Here is a 15,537-nt window from a genome sequence, read left to right on the forward strand (position 1 = left end):
AGTGCAAACAAGTCATGTTAGAACACCTTACTTTAACCTCAGCAAATGAACTCAGGCTGGTTGTGTGGCTGATGCCTGCCTTGCCTCCTGCCTGCTCTTTTGTATTGACCTCTCTCCAAACCACGACCCTTCGATCCACATCCCTGGCTTTCCACCCCTGCTTCCTCAAACTCATACTTCCCTCTATTCCCTTGACTCAAACCTGTGATCTGTACTTTTGTGCAGGATCTGGACCCTTGGACAGAGGCAGCAGTACTCTAGGAGGGAAGAATATAGAAAGGCTTTGAAAGGGATAATTACAGCAGGTTCTCACAATATTTTAAATTTATACAGCACTTTTTAAAACTCTGCTCCTTCTTCTGAAAGAATAGCCCTTCTACTGCTTCTGTCCTTGGAGCACATCTCAGTTTGAACTGCCAGGATTAGAAGTGGTTGGGCCTTGTAGAAGCCATGAGATGGCTTCGGTGGTTTTCTTTGTTTATGTGTGTGTGTGGTTTGTGTCTCTGGCGGTTTTGCTTTTGTTGTTTGCTTTTGTTTTGAACATATTTGAACTAGTATGAATTCCTGATTATGATAAACGTGGATTTTCACTCTCGTAGATTTTTGCACTCTCCATACCAGGAATACTACTGTAGAAATGCATTGTGAAAACATCCTGGACAGCACCGAATTTTATGTAGATCTAAAGTTCTCATGCACACACACACACTTGTGTTTGGAAGGCACCTGCTCACATCCTCTACTTAAAAAAAAAAAAAAAAAAAAAAAAAAAAAAAAGTGACACGTATGCTTCAGCATGCAAATGAAAATTTCCAAGTTCTGTACATAAACTAGAACGCAAGGAGTTCCACCTCAACATGAGAAAGAACTTTACACTGAGGGTGGCAGGGCACTGGCACAGGAGGGAGGCCGTGGAGTCTCCGTGACTGGAGCCATTCAAACCCCGACCGGAGTGAGTCCCCTGCTCTAGGTGACCCTGTCTTGGTGTGCGGGTGGGACTGGACCATCTCCAGAGCTTCCTTCCGACCTTAACGATTGTTTCTCAGCCTCATCTAACCGATTCAGATGGCAAAAACGGGACAGGAAACAAAGCCGGGAATATAAACAACGTCACATGAGTTAATCCGAATGAGCTTCTTTTTTTTTTTTTTTTTTTTTTCTTTTTCAATTTTAGGCAGGACGGGGGACAGCAGGGTGGGGCGGGATGTTCAGAGGCCCTTTCCCTGGAAGAGCTACTCACTGGTAGGGGGATCCACGCCTGGCCGGCCTGAAAGCAAATACCTGAGACAAACACACCGATGACACCTTCCCCACACCGCCCGTGCCCGCGCCCTCAGGAAACGCTCGCTCCCCACTCCTGCCTAACGGCCGCAGGGACGCTGCCGGGGGCGGGGCTGGGCGGTGCCTCGCGCGGATCGCCCAATCAGCGTCCTCACCGCCCCTCCCTCCCCAAGCTCCCCTCGTCCTCTCCTCCCGCCTCGGGCCGTGCCCGCCACTCGCCGTCGCCGCTAGGGGCGCTGCCATTGGCTGCGCGGGAGGGATCGCCGAAGTTCTGGAGGCGCGCTCGGGGCGGCTGCGCACGCGCCCCTGGCCGCGCGGGGGGCGGGTCGCTCGCGCGGCCGTTTCCGTTGCGCGCCAGGGGAGCGAGCGGTGCCCGCCCGGCCGCTGGGGGGCGCTGCGGCGGCGGCGCGGGGCGGGGCCCGAGTTTTGGCGGTCGGTCCGTCCGTCCGTTTGTCCGCCGGCGCTCCTGCTGCTCCTGGGACCCTCGGGAAGGGCAGAGCTCATCTCCCCCTCCTGCTTGGGCAAAAAGGTCGTCCGTCGCCGGCATCCAGCCGCTCCCCCGTCGCCTGAACCGCGCGGCGGAGCGTGGCCGGTGAGCAGCCGGAGCGTTCCCGCCGCGGCCCGTGGTCACGCAGAGCTGGTATCGCCTCAGGTGCTCCCTGGAGGGGCCGCGGAGGGAGGAAGGCGGGCTCGGACCGCCTCGGTCCGGGCGGCTTTAAAGGCTAAATATAGGTTGGCACGTCTCGCAGCGGCGCTTCTGTCACTCGCAGGAGCGCCGCTCTTTTTAGGCGCTCCGAGAGGGCTGTGAAAGTCCCCCAGAAGTCTTGGTGGGAGAGCGCTGGGAATGGTTCTTGAGCACGTTTGTGGATAAAGCGGGCTGATTGCCCAGGAATACTGGCAGTGATGTGTGAGTAAAGCGCATTGCCTTGTGTAAGTGTGAAGCTGTTTGGATCCTGCTTGCAGATGCTGCCCGACCGGGGCTGATGGTGTTGCCGGGCCGAGTGCTGTTCCGGGCAGCGTGCGCGGGGTGATGGAAGACTTCAGGAATATCGCCGACGAGACGTTCCCCAGCTACTTGGGCCATTCCTTGAACAGCAGCGCCAGTGTCGTCTTTGAGAATGTCACCGTCTCCTCCAACCCGGGCTTACCTGTGGCGGCCTCCACCGTTGCCAGGAGCGAAGCGGGCGGTGACAACAGGTGAGGGTCTCAGTAAGTGCCACTCAGTAATATAAAAAAAACACTTGAAGCATTTAACTCTGGAGAGCAAAAATTAATTTCACCTATTACTTGGTCTGTGATAAATTTGACTGTTTACCAGTCGGTATATCAGTAATCAGCAAACATAGGATTGTCTGTACTACCAGTGTAAAATTTGCATTTAATTTGTAACTAGTACAATACTTAACATTTGCAAAAATTGCTCTTCAAAAGTAATTTAATTTTGAGACTGTAACAGTTGAGCCTCTTTTAGCTCAGCTCTTCAGCTTACTATGCTCGAGTTTGAGGCTGTGTAGAGAATAATGTATTTTTTACATGTGTGTTCTCAGTTAACTGTTCACTGAACTTACGTGTATCCTTTTAGAAAGTGTAAGAGCTAGTGTTATGTATAAGAATTAAAACCTGCCCAGAAAGGAGTAGAGCAAAGAGTAACAATTTGAAGCCTTTGGGCTTAACTGTTTTCCTGTTACTTAACAACGAGTAAGATGAGACTTTAATACCCTGTCTTTCCAGAAGTGTGTGTTCCAGAAGGACACCACTAGCCACTAAAAACTGTAATGTGGTGTTTCTCTAAAGAGCTACAGAAGACTGGAGAGGAGCATTCAGGATACATATATGTAGCTGTAAATACAGATTAGCTAAAATATTGAAATAAGTTAACTTACAGGAAATAAGTAGTCATTAATATGAGGGGTTTTTTTTTTTTCCCCAATTCTTTGGAAAACAGGAGCAGTGCATATTAGAATGACTCTGATGTGTGTTTTTCCTTTCCACATTTACAGGCTTCCTGATAACTGTGCATCCTATTTGGAAGGGAGACATTCACCTCTCTCAGGGTCTCCTCACAGCAGTCAGTCACATCCTGAGCCAGTGGAAAGATTTGCTCTCTGCTTTCATGATGACATGTAAGTGAGGTAGTTAAAATCTAATTCTGTCCTAAAATGTGGATACTAGTAAGTTAGTATGTAGATTAATATGTACTGTATGGCTAATTATTTCAGAATTTAGTTGCAGAGTTGGAAACAGCAGCTTTTACTGATGGCCTGCAGTAACTGGAGAGCTCAGCAGTGCATTGGCCTGTTAACTTACCGTGTTTGGCAGCCTGGGCAGCTTTTCCTGCAAAAACAGCTCCTTCATGTTTTCTGAAGAGGAATAGTGCTCTACGTGGAAGCACCCTCTGCAGTGATGCCACTTAGCCTGGTGCAGCCCTACATGAGCAGCATTCTGCTGTTTGATTGACTAATTGGACTTTGTGTACATGACAGGAATGAATCTTCAGAAGGGATGTTTTCTAGACTGCGAGGTTTTGTTTTGTTGTCACACTAATTAAAAATGTCCTAAGCATGATTATTTAATTGACTTACCTGAAAGTGGCCTGTATTTATTTACGTAGTTTGCTTTACATAATCTAGAATTAAGCTGATGTTTCTGGTTCATGTCATGTGTGTGAAAAGCATTTTGCACTGATATAAATGTGTTTTGAATAAGTATCAAGCAGTTTGCATACAGAAAGGAGCTACAGTTTCTATTAAATTTGCCTTCCTTGTAGCTTCGGTGATTGGTGTTTTGTAGGAAATAATTAGTGTTAGTGATACACTTGAGAAAGCTTTGCTAGTGGTGGAAGTGTTGGAAGCTGTTGCACAGGTTATTGTAACCAAGGCCAAATGTGCTCCTGCTGTGACAGAAACTGCGCTGTGTGCCTTTCTCACTGATAAAATTGCCCTCTAGGCAGTATGCCCCAATCAAAACAAAGAATGTAAGATTTGAGAGGGAGTCAGTGTCTTGATTGTGCTCGAATAAGAAAACAAAACACAGAAGGTGGAATAGTTGTGTTTTAGGCTTTCAGATGTTAGTTCCATTTATTTATTTAAAATATTGAAGCAAAAGTATGAAATTTTAACGTCTGGCATGATTAGTTTATAAGCCTGTGTGAACGTTCTGTAAAACCAGAAGTGAAGGATAACTTTCCTGCATAATTACAAAAGCTGTTGTTTAACTACATGCAATTTCAGTAATTCATGTTCTTTATGATTCGGTTCCTTATTTAGTGTAACAAAAGGCTTGGTGATATTGTGGACTTCTTGAAATCTTGTTTAGTGTTTGACTTGGTCTGAAATGGATCATGGAATTTGGCCAGAGTAGACCCTTTTGTCCTTATACTTTTTCCGCTTTTTATGGAAATGAAAGGAATAGGTAGAGAGGCATATTTTGCATGAAATATCATTATTTGTTTCACAATTTTGATTGTGAAACTGAAGTCCTTGTAATTGTGATATATATTCTTTTATTGTAAAATGATAGGTCTCTAGAATCTATCCTTTATTGGAAACAACTGGCTGAGACAAAGCAATTGGAGAATTTATCAAACCTTTATCACGAGAGATGATGGTCTGTGTTGCTCACTGATTTTTCATTGAAATAATTCTCTTTTTAGGGAAATTGCTACGCAAATTGAAGAGCCTCAGCCACCTTGTGTTAATTTGAAAGAATCCCACTCAGTATATGGAGAGCAAGCTCAGAATGTCCTTGAACATTCAAATCATGGTCAAGGTACCTTACGTGAAGTTTTGCCACTTGAGAGATTGGAAGGTATTAAATTTTGAGAAAAAACGTGTCCCTTTTGTCACTGTAATTAGCTTTTTATGCTACAGATATCTTCTTTTGACCCTTTCACTGGTTTATGGCAGATTACAAATGAGTATTAAAAAAAAATCTCTTGGATTTGAGCAAACTGAAAACAGAAAGCTTGTGGTTGACATATTTTTGGACTTCTCCTCACAGTACAAAGCTATACAGCAAGTTGGGGAAAATAGTGTTTGCTATATAGTACCATAAATAGAATGCTAGTAGTAATCTGACTTAGTTCCAGGAACTTTGTGGAAGAAGTCTATGTAGCTTGTTCTCTACCCCTTCTATTTCAATAGGTGTAAGGCTGCAAGGTTGTATTTTAACTAGCATCTCTTCTCTTGCCCTATTCCAACCTGCAACAGGTGTCTAATTGCTGCTGTAGGTGTTGGAAGCATACTCTTCTAGAGAGGGTATGCATGAAAAAATGGTTTTGAATACTTGCTGTGAAAACTGTACTTTTTCTGAAGTCTGGGTGGAGTAGTGGAAGCAAAAGAATAATCCCAAACTTATTTTAATAGCATGGCTACTGATATTAAGCTTGCCTGGGGTTTTTGCTAATGCCAGTTTTGTGAATATATTCTGCTTGTCCCTTAAAGTTCAGTAAATACAGTTAATAAATACATGCTTTTAGACATTATCCTTTTCCAAGCTTTGAGTATTTGTATGGGTTTTAGTGAAGTATTAATAATTTTGACAGATGACATGTTCAATTAGAAAGTACTGTGACCTGTAATATAAATAGAACCTTATAGAAAGTCACTTCTAATAGGGAAGTGTTGGCTTTGATAATGTGGTCGTGAGCAAGCGGCAGTAACTGGCAACAAAATGGTGATGCTTTGGAAAGTTGAGACTGCCCAGTGTTTGGGCTTGATAGTGGCCCGTCAGATTTGGTTACTTGATTTTAACTTGGAAATTTTTGTTTGGAAATTCTTTTATTCACACCTATTACTGAAGAATTACAAACCTTTTTTGCTAAAATCTGTGTGTGCAAGTCTAAACTGTTCTGTCATGTGGGGCTTGCAACTGGATTAAGTGTGGATATAACACACAGACAAGTGGAAGCTGCTTAAAACGATCCAAAACAAGAATTGGTCCAGTAGGTGAAATGCAGCAGTGGAACAGAACATTTGTTCCTCCTTCTCCTACTACAAACTGGGACTCCTTGCTTTCTTGTGCTGCCTTAAGGCAGTAAATATCTTTCATCATTTTTAGAGTTCTAGCCCTGGTGAAGCTCTGCCTTTTTAACAAGATTGTTTAGATCATTGTCATAAGCACATATAAGGTTTAGTGTTGTGGTAGTCTGTATGTTTGGGATATTTCTGTGGTATACACCAAGACCTTCCAGAGGCTCAATTTAACCTTAGAGAATAGTCAGCACTTGTTATGTTCTCATGTTGTACTACTAAAATACTGCTTACATCACTTTATCTTTCAGATTTGCCAACTGGAGTAGGTTTTCTCCCAGACATTAAGAACAGCAAGGTAAAAGCTTTTCCAAATACAGTGAAATTAAATGTTTTCTAACATTAATCCTCTAACAGATTTAATTCTGTGCGAGGAGGAGGGGAGGAATGGTATTTTTAATCTTATATTGTGTATACCTGATGTTTATAAAGGTGCTGGTATGACTCACTTTGCCTTCACTTTGCAGATCATGTAATTAGTACTGCATGAGCATGACTCCATGTAATCTTCTGCAGTTGTGAAAATTGTTGTTTGCTCCTATCCTCCACTGTCTTGTAGTTCTTTGTCAGTGTAAGGACCTTGCATTTTATCCCAGTTGTAGTCTGTCTTAGTGAAGCATCTTTTGAGGAATTTTTTGTAGTGCTTTTGGAAATTGGAGTAGACAATCCAGGGCAGCAAATAGCTGCCACAAGTAGGGTTATGCTTCACCCGTTTTTATCTACTGACTTAGAGATGCTTACAGTTTTGGGCACAGAGATACAATGCAGTCAGGAATGGGAGGTCTCTTGTTCCTTGTAGAAAACATGCATCAGGCTGCAGCCAAATGCTGTCCAATACATACTCCTTAATGTGTCAGCTGGTATTTTGGTTTAGTCTTCTGTCATTTGATTTTTGTAGGGGCCACAGAGGTCAGTGAGTTGCAGCTGAATGCTTGCAGGCTGTCTTCTGAAAACCATAATTCATTTTCCTTTCAAAATCTTTACCTTCTGATGTTTTTTTGTTGTGTGTCAAAGGTGATCTGTTCATCACAAAGAATGTGAGACTAAGCCCATACCAGACATAACATCATGCTGTTTTTAAAAATCATGCAGCTATAGGAAAGATAGAGTATTTGGTGTTAGCTAGATTCAGCTGAGATATTACTTTTTGGGTAATTCAGTGTGCTCATTTGGAGAAATTTCCAACAAAGGCCGGATCTGTGTGTACAGTTTCTGAAGAAGTTTGGTTTTAACAGCATAAGAAACTATTGAGAGATGTCTTTGTACATTTAAGTTGGGATTGCAGCTCAATGAATGATGGAGAACAGTTTTTTCAAGTGTAAACTCTTTAATGCAACATTTCACTTCTTCATTTTGAGGTCTCCTAAATTTGATGTCCTTTGGATGCTTTTTTGCTCTTCCCTTTTTATGATTCCCATGTCACTTGCATGCATCAGTTCTGGAATCTAGCAGGCAAAGTGCATTGGAACTAGAGTGTTTCCTGGGATAAGTAAAAAAAGTGTGTGCAGAGTTTGGCAATATTATTAACCTCATTAATTTTTTTTTGTTAACTGAATTCATACAATAGTTAGTGATTTCTAGAAACATTTCTTTATGGGTGCTTTTCACAGGTTGGTGCAGCTGAATCTCCTGAAAAGCTGATAGATGGTGCTATGTCAAGTGTTCATCTTAGCAATAGCCTTTCAAGTTTTTTGGAGAATGAGAAACTCTCATCTCTTCTAAGCTCAGATGAAGATTGCACAGGTAGGTGTGTTTATAACTCTTGGTAGCTGAGTCTGTAATTCTGACTCAATGTTATTGCATACTTGAGAAAAAAAGATTCTGTTTTACTGGGATTGTGCTTGATAAAAAAGCAGTATAACAATATTAAAGAAAACTATTCTTTGGAAAACTGACCATTTCTAAATTGTAGGAGTAGGTGGTTGTGGAATTTATCAGAGAAGATGACAATTGGATTTTTAATCTAAAAAATTAAACAACAGTCCTCAGTTACTGTGAATCAAAGATATGGGTGGCAGCATGAGCATTGACTTAATAAAGTGGTAACTCTACCTACATTTTCAGTTTAGGTTAGTAGAGATGAAATGCTGTGGTGAAGAGCACATCCGTGCAGTTAGAAAGGACTTTTACTTGAGTTTGAGTTCAGCTCTCTTTAGGTGCTGCATGTGTGAGGTGACATCCAAGTTGGAAGTCTAGTTTACCTGCAGGCATAAAGGTGAGAGCATGAGTTCTGTGTCACTGAGTTTTGAACTTTTTGTGCCCTTCCAGTAGCTGCTGCAGACGGACAAACATACTCTTCTTCTTTAATGCAGCTGACTGCCCATGACATGAAGGATGACAGGGCACATTCTTGGATGTACCAATAAAGAAGGCAGAGTGATCAATAGATTTACTGTGTGAGATAAAGTACCCTTGCTGTAAAGTAGGGCTACTGCATTTCTCCCATGGCATCTACATATATCATGACTGTCTTTGGAAGTTGTTTTGTTCTTTCTTGTTGCATAACTTCACTTGAGAGTTAAGCATATAAAAGTTAAGTTAATAGTTAGCTGAGTAGAAATACTGTGGGGTTTTTTTTTTTCCCACTCAAGAGGAATGAAGTTACTTTTAATTGCCCTCTGAGGAGCTGGTAGCTGTTAGTTGGAAATATTTGCCTGTTCAGGGTTCCAGTATTGGTGCAGCTAGCTGCTCTTTTTATTTTTATCACGCAATTCAGTATTCAATGTAAATTATGGAATTGTTTTGATAGTATTTCAGGGGATATAAAATGTCTGTTAAAAGTGAAAAGGATATTTTCTTCTCTTTTCATAGATGATGATATTGATGATGAAGAATTCTTTGATAACCAGCTAGAAGCGTATTTTGAGCAGCTGATACAACCAGAAATGATAAGAAGAGACACCAGCCTGCAGGAACTCTCAGAATCCTGTGCAGTGCTGAAGCTTTCCGAAGATGTCGTATTACAAGTAGGTTTAAAGTTCAAAGCTCAGTGTGCCCAAAGGCTCTTAAACATGTTAAACTTTCAGTGATTGTATTTGTTGATATTCTTAAACAGACTTAGTTTTTTTAACTTTTTTGTTTGTTTGTTTAATTTTTTTTTCTATAGTTACTAAAGCAACATGCTGGCTCTTCTTTTTTATTATGCAACGAGTTTATAAATAATCTTTCTAATCACTTTTTTTTTCATCTTGGATAGCCATGTCCAAGGTGTTATTAAGTGTATAGCAACACAGAGACTTGTCTTTCCAGGAGAGTCAATAATTCACTTAAATAATTGTTAAATGTAGGGCAGCAACAGGCTGGCTTGTGGTTTGCCTTGGAGCAAGTTAGCTGCATTCCAAACAGGTTGCCAGGGATTAAGTGCCTTTCCATTTTCTTGGCTTTGAAACGGTCGATGTGATCCTGGCAGTCTCATGCTTGACCAGAGTGGAAGAGTGTGATTGATTTAAACAGTTAAACTGCAGTTCCTGAAATTTCAGAAATTTCCCAACTGACATCAGAGTTTCCAGGCTGTCTGGGGAGTGATGTTAACCCTGCACAAGTAGTCTGGATAGGCTGCAATTTGTTACAGCAGTGCTTGAAGGAAGGGATAAGTGGTTTTAAGAGCGAGAATAACAGAGCTCTGCTCTCAGGGTTTCTCTATGCAAGATGTCCCTGTTTCACAACCTTGTAGATAGACAGTAGGGTAAGTACAAAGGGCTCTGGGTCTGATTTGGAGCCCTCATCCAACAATGGGTCAGCCAGAAGAGAAAGGAGAATAACACAGCACCCATGTTAAAGTGAATGAGAGGATGTAGTAGGAATAAGAAATTTTCCCATCTTCTTGCTCTTCATGCCCTTGCAGGCACATCCATGGATTGGCATAGCCAGGAACTTGGTGGTAGAGGCTAACTAGAGGTGCTGACTATGGCAATGTCATATGAGTGAACAAAGTATCATTAATCTCTTTTATACTAGAGAACTTTTTAACATTCTAAAATGCCCTGTAGTGTTTGTTTGTTTCTTTTTGTATATCTATTCTAGTGGAGCCTAAATATTTTATATTTTTTGTTTAAAGGAGAACTTTTGGGATTCTGCTAGTTATGGGGCTGTGACTGGAATAGATTCTGGAAATGCTAGTGATGAAGATTCACAAAATGAAGGGATAACTGGATGTCCTGTGCAAAGAGGAATGCTGCCCAGAGCAGTAGAGCAAATGGTATGAAATTGCCATTTACATTCCTATTATTCATGTAGAGTAAGACTGCAGTAGTGATGCCTTGGGATGATGGCAGCATGTTTGAAAACTTGTTAGATCTTTAGCTAACCACCCAACCTTCCTTTACAAAAAATTAATAATACCCTTTGGTTTTAGGTGTGTTTTTCAAACATAGTCAGATTGGACTATTTTGTATCTAGAACTTTTAGTACATGCTGTTAAAAACTGTGCTTCTGACACTTTTCAAATGATTACTGTTTTCAAAGAATTCCATGACTGCTGGGGGCGTGCTGGATTCCCGCACAGCTGCTGAGCTGCAATTAGATTCCCGGTATCTCCAGTGCATGGACAGCCATAAAGCTGATGTCTCAGAAGTCCTTCCAAAGCAAGCAGTAGAGTCCTCTGTCCATCAGGCTGCTGCTTCTGATGCAGAAGTGCTGCACACACCAAGAGGATTTTTGGGACATGACACCACTCCTGAAGTTCTTAATGCAAATGCACCTCAGGCAGATGCAACTCAGTGTAAAGTCGGTCTTCCTGATACTTACCTGTCTCCAGCTGGGGACAGCTGTGAGAACTTAAGTCTAGCTGCAACAGACAAAGGTAGGAGGCTTTACATCTGGCCTCTTTACATTAAATCTGTCTATGCAATTGTGACCGTTGCACGGAAAAAGAAATAAAATTGTAAGCTAGGCATTTTTATTTAGTTGTAGGAGTTGATAATAAAAACCAAGGTAGCATGAATTAATTCTGACTTGATTGTTTTATGTTACACTTAATTTACTTATTTGCTGATGAACCAGGTTTAAGCTTACAGTTGCAGCAACCTGAGCTTGCAGCAACTTTTGCCATATCCCTTTTTATTTTAATCCATAATGTAGCATTTGATGTATCTTTTTTAGGTGATTTACCACACAGCGTTGTCTATCAAAATGAGGAGGGCAAATGGGTGACTGATCTTGCATATTATACTGCATTTGATGAACAACAAGATTTAAATATGTCTGAAGATGTTGAAAGAAATGAGGAGTTCATTACTGGCTGTATGTAATCCCCTTTTTTACTTAACTCTTGTTGTCTGTAATGTTAAGTAAACTTTTTTTTCTTTTTTTTTTTTTTTTTTTACTTCAACAAATCAGTATTTGGTGTTGCAAAGCCTCCAGGTTTTAGATACTAAAAATTATTTGAAAGCTGATGCTGATAGTAGTCTGTAATGATATTATATCATTATTTATAGTTCCAGGTTCTTTCTGTGGTTCCTACTCTTCCCATAAGGAGTGTTTTAAAACAAAAGAAATAACATTCTAACATTTGCCATTGATACCTATTGTATGAGCTAAAGCAATTCCTCTCACTTTGACAGTTTTTCCCTTTGGACTTTAGTGGTTGTTATCTTTTCTTGTTAGAGAATGAGAAGAGTAATTTTGTGCTGCATGATGCTTATAAGAAAGGAAATAATTATCAATGAGGAATTACTACAAAATCAAATAGAATTTGATTCTCAAAATATGAGAGACTTGAAAGTATTGAATTGGCTAGCTGCTGATATTTTTGTGAAGTCCCTTGGGAATGTCTTGATGCTGAAAAAATGGTAGTGGTACTGAAAAATATTGGAGCTTACTGAGAGACTTTAGGCTTGAATTCCAGGCTTTTTGAACCTCTGTTTACTTAAAAAGTTGTTTATTGTCCTTAAGCTGTGTCAGACTGATCTTCATGAGAGCCTGTGCATTTGTCATACAGGCTTGGATAATGCACTTGTAGTACCATAGATAAATTGATTCCTTAATGCCAAAATGTCATCTGCTCATGTGATTCACAAGACATTCAAGCAGTGTGTGCAACAGCATTTCTCCTAATTTCTTCTAGTTTCTAAAGCTGACATATAGACGGGCTAATGCATTCTCAAGATGTCCGTGGTCCACTCAAGGTGGTTCTTTCTTTCAAAGCAAATGCTGTCTAACGCTGTTTATTTTGAATGAGTGATCAGACAGGGTTGAGTTGTTGAAATAATGTTTTTCAATGCTGTAGTGGTTTTCTGATGGTTCAAGTAAATAGCATATCATTTGGGAGACACTTTGCAATCTACTGTGTCAGTAACATAGAACTCTTCCATGATTTTGCAAAAGCCATTATATTTCAGACACCTTCTGAATCTTAGACTTGAGTTGTTGAGTGATTAGAATATTTAACTGTTTTAAATTTTTCCAAGGCTACTTAGGTTTTTTCACCTGATAGATTTTTTTAAACACTTCTGCTTTCAGGTCAACGAGTTTACCTCTTTGCATGGTAGATGATAACACACTGACAGAGTCCATGTGGTTGTGATTTTTTTGGCTGCTAGTGTGCTTGTCTGTCTGCAGTGGTGTTTGACAGCTGAAGAAATTTTATTTGTAAGGACATGAAGGACATGTTAATTTGATTCTTTGGAGTTTCATTTATGACATGTTTCTCTGTCAGCAAACTGTACATGGTGTGTTCTTGTATGGAATAGTGCAGGAGTGCTCACTTGGTGGTGTTGGGTGGTTCAGAAAGTCTCTGGAGGCTGTAGGGCTCGTATAGATGATAAAGAACTGCTACTGACTGAGAGTTCAACTGAATATAACAATGTGTCATTGATAGTGCCAGGTTGCCTTTAGGAGATAAACTTAGACTGCTCAATAAAGATGTATTCCAACTTTGTTTCTTTCCTCAGAGTATGTATTGCAACTTCCTGTGGGTAATTTTATGGACAATACCTTACAAGTTTGCTTCCATTCTCGGCTTTTGCCCTGTGCCCTCTATGCCTAGGGATATTCTGTGTACAAGGCCATGTATTTTTTAAGTTTTAATGAGCTTAATGATACATTAATATTGCGATCAAGTGGTAGAGTAGTATATTTTGATCGGTTTTTCACAACATTTTGGTGAAGGGATTCTTAAGTGTTAGTTGTTCTTTAGATGGTAATTGTGAAAATAGTGCAGGCATTTGAATTCAAGATTGAAGATTGAGTTATTTGGCCTGTTAATTTGCATGGGTTTTTCATGAACTGGTACTAGGCAGTATCTTTCTTTTGGTCCAGTTCAAAGGTACCACCTTGATGGAAAAAATGTTCAACCCCAAGTATAGTAAAGGTTTGATCCAAGTTAGCCATGTGGTGGTTGGTTCTAACTAGTATGGGTATCATAACCTATAAAAAGTTACAGTTTAGCTTGGGGCTAAGGCTGTTAGAAACTTTCTTTATTTACCACTAAATGCTGATTTTACTTTGGTTTCTAAAGATCCAGCAAGTGCTCCTTTAAAACTAATTTCATACAACTTTTCTCACTGAGAAGGGATTGAAAAACTCCTAGTGTGTCTGTCAGACTGTCTCAGGTCCAGAATTATATGTGCAATAACTTTGCATCAAATTGAGTTTAATGATGACAGTACTTAGTAATTTTTGTCTTATTTTAATAAATGCTCTCTTTGGTTTTAAGCTGAAGCAGCAGCTGTGATTGCAAAAGACCAGGAAGAATTTGAGAAAGCACACAGGCTTGTGCAGGTAACTAATAACCTCAATGTAAACGAAATAGTTTTCTAATTTATTTACAAGTTGCAACCTCTGAAATCTCTTTGTCTGCAGGCAGGAAAGCTAGGCAGTCCAAATGCATCTGAATTAGCAAATACCTCGTGGAAATCTGCTAATAGCTTCATTCTGCAGAGAACAACCGATCTTCATAAAGATGCCAGCTATTTACGTTTGTCTTTGGGGGAGTTCTTTGGTCAGAGATCAGAGGCTCTTGGATGTCTGGGTGGAGGCAGTGATGTGAAACGGGTATGTATCTAAATGTTAATACTGAGAAACAACAAAAAGACAAGACAAGCAACAACTAGCACTAGTTTTGGTATTTTGTAACCAGTTGCTTTTCAGAATTAATTTTCCAAGTTAATTTAGGAAGGAAATTCTCTGTGTGCTACAGGTGTGGGTTGGCTAGTTTCCTGCTGAAATTTCTGATTTGAAGTGCTGGTTGCTGTTATTGTTGAATGTTGATCTTTGCCTTTTGGTCGGGAAATAATTATACGTAGGATTAGAGGGAGAAAAGTACACCATATACAGGAGGCATGTTGGAGGTCCCAGCAAATTATCTAGAGTTGAGTGAAGTGCTGCTCAGACAAGGGTATTTGAGCAATGAGGGCATCTCTGAATGGCTGTTGATAGTTGAGGTGATATCTGGGCAATGCCCAACTTCCGTAAAAATGTCATCATCTAGATTCTGACTTACCAACATCTGTATACTTCTTGCATCGTTGGATACCTGGCACTTCTCTCTTCCGCTCTTGGTAGACAGGATCTCATCTGTGTTTCAGATTAAAAAAAAATAAACATGGGGAAGTGTGTACAATGGGAAGAAATCACACATGCTTGTGTAATTCACTTGTGTCACGAGGAATTGTTGGAGCTGGCAGAGTTAGAGTCTGTCCTAAGCATTCCAAGGCTTAGTGGCAGACCAAGCCTTCAGGCAGAGATGAAGTGAGCATATGTACTTTTTTCTTTATTTTGAGTAACTGGTATAAGTAAGTTGTGTCTTGGTTTCAGTTGGGATAGAGTTAGTTTTATTTGTAGCAGGTAGTACAGTGCTGTGTTTTGGAGTTAGTATGAGAAAAACGTTGATAACACACTGATGTTTTGGTTGTTGCTAAGTAGTGCTTACTCTAAATCAAGGACTTTGGAGTGTCTCATGCACTGCCAGCAAAGCAGGTGCACAAGAAGCTGGGAGGGGGCACGGCCAGGACAGCTGAGCCAAACTGTCCAAGAGGGTATTCTGTATCACAGAACATCCTGCTCAGTCTCTAAGCTGGGGGGAGCTGGCTGGCACCATGGATCACTGTTCAGGGACAGACTGGGTGCTGGTCTGTGGCCAGTGAGCAATTGTGCTGTGCACCGCTTGTTTCTCTTGGGTGCTATTCCCCTCTCCTTCCTTTTCATTACCAGTATTATAGTTATAATTTATATCTTGTCAGTTATTAAGCTGTTCTTATCTCAACCCACGAGGTTCACCTGTTCTTTC

The 15,537-nt window shown here is 40.7% G+C and overlaps 1 protein-coding gene across 1 annotated transcript in view; it reads left to right on the forward strand.

Moving 5' to 3' along the window:
• Nucleotides 1–15,537, forward strand: part of CEP192 (centrosomal protein 192) — a 75,743-nt gene that overhangs the window by 12,372 nt on the left and 47,834 nt on the right. The window contains exons 10-21 of the mRNA XM_040088477.1: nt 1,455–1,873; nt 2,245–2,478; nt 3,282–3,404; nt 4,934–5,088; nt 6,563–6,609; nt 7,922–8,054; nt 9,123–9,277; nt 10,369–10,509; nt 10,776–11,112; nt 11,412–11,552; nt 13,966–14,030; nt 14,112–14,303. Coding sequence (XP_039944411.1) covers nt 1,455–1,873; nt 2,245–2,478; nt 3,282–3,404; nt 4,934–5,088; nt 6,563–6,609; nt 7,922–8,054; nt 9,123–9,277; nt 10,369–10,509; nt 10,776–11,112; nt 11,412–11,552; nt 13,966–14,030; nt 14,112–14,303 — 2,142 coding nt within the window. The remainder of the gene's footprint in view (nt 1–1,454; nt 1,874–2,244; nt 2,479–3,281; nt 3,405–4,933; nt 5,089–6,562; nt 6,610–7,921; nt 8,055–9,122; nt 9,278–10,368; nt 10,510–10,775; nt 11,113–11,411; nt 11,553–13,965; nt 14,031–14,111; nt 14,304–15,537) is intronic.

Source organism: Hirundo rustica, chromosome 1 (genome assembly GCF_015227805.2).
Source record: "Hirundo rustica isolate bHirRus1 chromosome 1, bHirRus1.pri.v3, whole genome shotgun sequence".
Taxonomy (NCBI): domain Eukaryota; kingdom Metazoa; phylum Chordata; class Aves; order Passeriformes; family Hirundinidae; genus Hirundo; species Hirundo rustica.